Source organism: Eleutherodactylus coqui, chromosome 2, assembly GCF_035609145.1.
Source record: "Eleutherodactylus coqui strain aEleCoq1 chromosome 2, aEleCoq1.hap1, whole genome shotgun sequence".
Classification (NCBI taxonomy): Eukaryota; Metazoa; Chordata; class Amphibia; order Anura; family Eleutherodactylidae; genus Eleutherodactylus; species Eleutherodactylus coqui.
The window spans coordinates 339,667,169-339,674,799 of NC_089838.1; the positions used below are offsets into that span (position 1 = coordinate 339,667,169).

At 38.4% G+C, this 7,631-nt stretch overlaps 1 protein-coding gene across 1 annotated transcript; it reads right to left on the minus strand.

Annotated features, from left to right (window-relative positions):
• Positions 1 to 2,642: 2,642 nt before the first annotated feature.
• LOC136610450 (olfactory receptor 1468-like) lies at positions 2,643 to 3,647 on the minus strand. Its single transcript, XM_066589678.1, has one exon. It carries the CDS (start codon positions 3,645 to 3,647, stop codon positions 2,643 to 2,645), a length of 1,005 nt encoding a protein of 334 aa, XP_066445775.1.
• Between the last annotated feature and the right edge of the window lie 3,984 nt (positions 3,648 to 7,631).

The window sequence follows — 7,631 nt, forward strand, 5'->3', positions numbered from 1 at the left end:
AAATCGGATAAGGCTGTGATTTTCTTGTGACAAAATCACGATCTTCCGTGTGAAACTAGCCAAAAGTGAATAAAAAGCCATCTGTACCCCAAAATGGTACCAATAAATACAACAGCTGTCCTGTAAAAAGCAAGCCCTCACATAGCACCATGAATAGAAAAAAAATTATGCAGTGATGCGAAAGAAAAAAAAAATCCAAAAAGTGGTTTTATTGTGCAAAACTAGAAAAGCAAAAAATACATAATTTTAGTATTGTAATTGTACCAACTACAAAAGAAATTATGTAATTTAAGCTGCATGATTAACGCTGTAAAAAATGACAAGATGATGTTTTTTCTACCTCCCCTCCAAGAAAAATTGATAAATGTTATGCAATAAATTATATGTACCCAAAAAACAGAACCAATTAAAACTACATGTCAACAAAAACAAAAAGAAATCCTCATATGGTCGTGGCAATGGAGAAATAAAAAAAGTCATGACTTGAGATGAAAATCCCCCCCAAATTGTTGCGTGCTGAAATCCAAATTAGGCCACATCACTAAGGGGTTAAAGTGTCATATTATAACAAATAAATAATTAGAGAGGAGGGTAAATACACTTTCACAATTGAAACAATTAAATAAAAGACTGTCATGGTGCATAGATAACCATATCACTGGTGACAGATGACTACATCCATAAAGAAAGGCAACCATCGCAGAAAGCACATCATATCTTCAACCAGAAAACAAATATACTAAATAAGAACCTTTAATGCCAATTTTCTAAAAAACAATAAGCCATCATACGTTTTCACCCATAAATCATATTTATCAAAATGTACATCTATTGACTCGCACTTTACATTGTGGTTTAGGATCTTAATCAATTGTAAATGAGGTTCATACGGACCTTACTTAACTACAAGGTATATCCATTTGTTTCATAATATGTTCTGTATGAATTGTTGCCATTCCTGCGCTCAGCACTTCACCTCATTGCTGATTGGTGACATTTGATTACCAGTTCCTTTTGTGCATATATTATTATTTTTTTTCAAATCAATTTTTATTCAAAGATTTTTGTGATACAGAAAGAAAAAAGAAGGGGGCACAGGGGAAATCACATACGGCTATGCTCTGTCAAGGCTAGATGGTGCATTCAGTTTTACTGTCTACTGTGAATACAGAGATTGTCGTCGCAGTGTGGCACAACAGGGACAAACAACGGGCTTGGCGCCAGGTCTTACCAGCCCTAAGCAGGCGGGGCACAAAGGGAATCTGTGTCAACGCCCGTAACTTTTCAAGTTAAAACATCATCTCTTCAGGAGAAATAGTGTTAATGGGGGAGAAAAAAAAAAGCGGGGTGTGGGTATAGACAGGGGGGGGGGGGGTTAGGGAAGAAACGAGAGGAGCAGTGGAGGAGAGAAGAGGGGAGAGTCTCTTCTTACTGCTGCAGGAGTCTCAGGTCACGCCAGGGATACCAAATTTTTATAAATTTATCGTAGGAGTTGTTTTGCCAGCTCGCTAGTTCCTCTAGATTGTAGATCATATCCACTTTTTCCTTCCATTGAGATAAGGAAGGGGGTACCTCGCTTCGCCAGTGCAGGGGGATCAGGGCCTTAGCGGCGTCCATCAGGCAGGCTATCAGCTTATCTCTTTGCGGGTGAAACCCAGGAGACGTTTTCCATAGAAACACTATTTCGGGCGTTAGCGTGAAGTTTTGTTTGATTTTCCCCAGCACTTCGCCCACTCCTTTCCAAAAGGGCATCAGTCTCTTGCAGGACCACCAAATGTGGAAGTAGGAGCCTTCTTCGGTGTTGCATCTCCAGCATTTGTTGTGAGGTGCCAACTTGTATGCATAGAGCCACTGCGAGGTCCACATATTATTGTGCATGTATTTATTTCTTGTAGCAGCCTGCATTTGACATTATGGAAATTCGAAGTGTAGAAGTGGTCACTAGCAGCCTTGATGACAGTATTCCTGGCAGGAAAAGGGTACCTCTAGTTATTGATTGGAAATGCACCTGGCAGGTTTGTGAAAAGAAGAGGGTGTGCTTCTTACAAAAGCCCCTGCTACACCTCCTGAGCTTAGCTACTCAGAGTGTGACAGGGGTTGATAGCCCTTACTCTGACAAGGTGATTGGTAATGGCATAATGCTGTGATGCATTAAGGCATTAGGCCTGGTAGTTAGGTTTGCAGATACTGTTGTGGTCAGATAGCAAGGTGGTTAATAATTTGCTAGTTGAGTGTACGATGCAAAAAACTGTGAACTGTTGCGACAATGGAACAAAACTGTCAGGCACCAGAATTTAAAGAAAGTTCCAGGTGTGAAAAGGGGTCCTAGTGTATTGCCAACCATCTTACATGTAGGAGATGGCAGTCCTGAGACCTGACTAACCCCAAAGTTATAACAGAGGATATTGCTGCTTTTATGTTGGAGGCTAAGTCTACTTTGACTATTTTTGTACGGTCTTAGCGAGGGCCTATTAGGGTTCTTTAAAAACTTTAAGTAAATGTTTTTTCCTATTAATATAAAATTATTAGAATCCAGTAATGTATCAATATTATCGCTATTACATCGTTGGAAGATGGGAAATTATATTTTGACTCCAAATAAGCCTTAAACTAGATCTCTTGATGGTTCACTTGCCTCTTTTCTACCACAAGATATTTTTCTTATTACAAACCATCAAATATGTAATGATAGAAGAGTGAATCTCTTTGTTTCTTAGGCTGTATATAAAAGGGTTTAGAAGGGGAGTTAGTACAATGTAGGTGAGGGAAATAAACTTGTTAACTGTCAGTGAATGCCCTCTGTAAGGGACCATGTAGATTATCAGCATGGAACCATAGTAGGTAGAAACAACCACCAAGTGAGCGCTACAGGTAGAGAAAGTTTTTTGCCGGCCTGATGTGGAGGGAATCCCAAAGATGGTGATAAAAATACATACATATGTTACAATAATAAATGAAAAAGGTAACAGAACTATGAGAACAGAATGTACCAGTATGTCAATAGCCACGTCTGTTGTGTCTGAGCAAGAAAGTTCTAAAAGAGGGGAAAGGTCACAAAAGAAATGGTTAATCATATTTGGCCCACAGAAGTCTAAGTTATATACAAGTACAAGTGTGATAAGGATGAACATAAAGCTGAGTACCCAAGATGAGATCACCAGGCCGTATCTGAGCTTGACACTCATCATTGAGATATAATGTAAAGGTTTACAGATGGCCAAGTACCGGTCATAGGACATGGCCGTGAGCAAAAAACACTCAGCACTAACTGATACCCCATAAAGGTAAAATTGACTTATACACCCTGCAAAAGATATAGAACTCTCTTTCATTATAATAACATTCAGCATCTTTGGAACAATATTTGATACTTGGATTATATCCGACAGGGCCAAATGTCCGAGGAAGAAATACATTGGAGATCGGAGACGTTGGCTTGTTGACACCAGTACAATAATGAAAAGGTTTTCACATATAGTCATACAATACATGAGAAAAATAATAGAGAAGAAAGGCAACTTGTAATCATTCAGAGCCGGGAATCCCAGGATGAGAAACTCAGTGACGGTGGTGGAGTTCTCTACATGCACCTTCATCTCTAACAGTTCTATGGAGGTCTCTTGTGAAGAATAATGATGAGGAGACATGTGTGAACTTGACTGATGCTCATATAAAAGTCCTAAATGATCTTTGAAGCAAATTTGTGGACTTTGATTTTAATAGAGTTTTTGTTTTTATCCACTGCACATGCTATGTCGATCTTACTTTGTACCCCAGTAAACGTTCATGGCAGACTTATTTCTAAGGTTATTGCTTCATCAGCACCTCACGGTAATATACAATAGATATCTTCTGTAGCCTGCAAGATGAAGTATTCTGGCTTCTGCAAATAAAAATGACTTAGGATATTCTATCTTTTATGTACATCTAAACCGGAATCCCCCAAGGAACGGAACATTACATATTTTTGGAGTATCAATTCTCAAGGTATTTCAAATTAAAGAGAGAATAAATAATACGTCTTTGGGGAGATACTGATCATTACTGAGAAGAACATTACTTCAAAATGCAGTAAATATCAGGAAGATTTTTCCGTAGTCTATTAGCATTATATACTGTGTATGCGGTATAATATGTACAGCATGGGTTTAAATACATAACATACCAAAAACAACAAGAACCATACATAAGAACTAAATGAGGTACAAACTGATGCAGAGTGACCAAGGCCTGCAAATTCTGCAAGGGGAGGGGATAGAGGACAGAAGCAATTCCAAACTAGCCAAACACCATTCTCAGTGTCCAAGTGACCCAACCAGTGGATTTTTTGAATTGTTTTACAGCAGGCATCAACGTTTGTTATTTTTATGGGGAAGTTGGTATGTGATGTCCTTTTACTTAGAGGGGAAGTCATTTGTTATTTAGCAATTGTTTTGGAGTGCATGTAAGTTCTTATGCCCTTCCTGACATGCGCTGTACATGTACAGCAGATATCAGGTTTCATTTTAGGGAGCCTAGCCTGCTTCATACATGGTAAGTGTTGACCATCTATCACAGCCGACACCCACCTGCAAAAGCCAAGATTGGGGATAACTCCAAAGAAGGCGGATAACCCTTTAAATGCTAAAGTCAATTCTGACTGCAGCATTTAAATACCCCAGTTGGGACCGACCTATGATGAGATTGAGGGATCATGTCACTGCAGAAGGTATCTTTTAAAGAACCCATGGCTGCCATGACTGTCTATTAAGTCAAAAAAATAATAAAAAATACATATTTTTTAATTATTAGAAAAAAATTACGTTTAAAAGAAAACGTTTTCCTAGTTGTTGCATTCATAAAATAAAAAAAAAATAAAAATCGATACTGCAGCATCTATAAAAATCCAATTTATTAAAAAATCACATTATTGATCCCGCATGATTAACTCCATCAGAAAAAATCAATACAAATCTAGATTTGCCCTTTTTTGGTCTATGCATTGCCAATAAGATAATGTAATAAAAATCAAACAAAAAGCTGTGTGTACCCCAAAAGGTTATCATTAAAAATTACAGGGCACCTCACAATAAACAAGGCCACACACAACCCCCTCAACAAGAAAATAAGAAAAAAAGTTATGGCTACCTAAAGATAGAGAAAGAAAGTAATTTTTAAGGTTCTTTGTTTTTTTAAGCAGTAGTACATAAAAATACTATATACATTTGATATCAGTGTAATTGTGCTAATCCATAGAATAAAGATAATAAGTCATTTTGGAAATCTGACAAGTATCTCTTTAACATGGAATAACTCCATAAATGTTTTGCATATCCCAGCGATTCTGACATTGTTTCTTTGCCACATATTGCACTTCATTCACGAGGTAAAAATACTCGAAAAGAATTTGTGAATATTTATTAAAATTGCCAAAATTGGGAAAATTTGGGAAAAAATGTTATTTATTCACATTTTCAACTGTAATATCTCGAATATGTGCAAACATACTGTACAAATGTTTGCTAAGATATATATTTCCATCTGTTTACTTTATTCTGGATGCACATTTGAAAAACTTTGGTGTTTTTTTTTAACCATTAAGGAGACTTACAAATTTAACATTACTTATCAACATTTTGAGGAACACTTTGTTTTCCTCCACCAAACCAGGATTGCAAAGGCTCATAGGTGTCAGAATGATAGATACCCCCACAAATGACCCCATTTTACAAACTACACCTGTTAATATATTCACTGAGGGGTGTCATGAGTATTTTGACCCCACAGTTTTTTCAGGAATTAATGCAATTTAGAGAAAAAATAAAATGTGATAGTTTTGCAAATATGTCATTTTAAAGACATTTTTTTTCTGTAGTAAACATGATAATGAGGATTTACACCACAAAATGGATACCCCTGTTTGTTCTGTGTTTATTAACATACCCACCCATTGTGGCCCTAATCTTATGCTTGTATGCACAACGGGACCCAAATCAAAAGAATCAGCTGGTAGCTTGCAGAACATAAATTTTGCTTGAAGCTGATTTAGGCCCCATAGCCCACTTGTAGAGCCCGTCTTTTAAATTATAAAGGTTACTATAGTATGCTTGGAAAGAGTCTGTTATCTGCTTTGGGTGTGGCAATTTAACTATTTTGTCTTCCGAAGCCCAAAGCCCATATATACAGAACCCCTATTTTAGTGGCTCTTTTCTTAACCAAATTGGCCATCCATTGGGAGGGTTTGTTCAGGGAAGAATACATTGAAGCTTGCTGGGCATTCGCAGCTCTATCATAGTCCTCCATTGTGGCTTCCCGTAGTTCCTGTCTCCATCTGAAAATATCCATATGTGCCTTCTCCGAAGGGGAATTTTGTAATTCCTTTTGAAGGCATTGGATCTGAGCTATAAGGGTATCTATTTTAGCATTTTTTCTTTTTTTCTTTTTGGCTCCTATAAGTATACCCCTTAAGTAAGCTTTGTGTGCCCTCCATAAAGTCATCGGGTCAATTCCTTGCTTGTCATTAAGTTTGTATTATTCCTTTAACTTGGACTCTATCTTCTCCCTATATGTGCGTAAACACATTAAGTATGTGTTATTTCTCCACAGTCTACACAGAAGCAGATTATCTTCCAAGAACAGAGCTATTTTCAGTGGGGCATGATCCGACCATATGGCGGTGCCTATTGTTGACTCTTTTACATAGGACACCATCCTTCTATCCACAAGACACAGATCAATTTGGGAGAACAACCTATGCCTTTGAGAATAATATGTGTATTCCTTCGCTGATGCATTGAGAATTGAAAGGTATTGTAAAGTGCTGCCCCCTGTAACCAGGATCCCAGAATGGCACCTCTCCTCAGCTTTGGGCCCATAGTATCCACAGATTTATCCGGAACGACATTAAAATCACCGCAAACAATCACCGCTTCCTTTGCTAGGCTTCCTACTTTGCACATCATTTTGTTTACAAAAGTTAATTTGTCTAGAGTTTTGGGTGTAGATATTGACCAGCATCATTTTTTATTGTGTAAAGATCCGATTATAATGATAAATCTTCTATTTGGTTGCAGTACCTGGGTCTCTATGTCAAGTATAGCATTCTCAAAAATATTAGAGAGGCAGATAGATACTGTGTATAGAGATGAGCGAGCACACTTGTCCGAGCTTGATGCTCGTTCGAGCATTAGGGTACTCGAGATGCTCGTTACTCGAGACGAACACCACGCGGTACTCGAGTCAATTCCATTTCCTTTCCCTCATGTTTAGCACCATTTTCTAGCCAATAGACATGCAGGGAAGGCATTACCACTTCCTGCTGTGACGTGCCAGCCCTATCCCGGCCCCCTGCAGTGAGTGGCTGGGCCGATCAGGTGACCGCTGAGTACTTAAACTGGTCCCACCCATGGCTCGCCTCAGACACACACTGGGAGAGATTAGGGAAGGTGCTGCTGCTATAGGGAAAGTGTTAGTGTAGGATCCTGTCCTCAAGAACCTCAATGGTCCTTCTTAGGGCTACATCTGACCGTGTGCATTACTGTTGTGGCTGGCTGGGAGCAGTAGTGCACAATTTAATTATTTTTTTTCATCTCGGGCGTGCAGGCCATTACAGCTATTGCGTTCTCAGTCTGCAGTCTATTATACAGAGCATA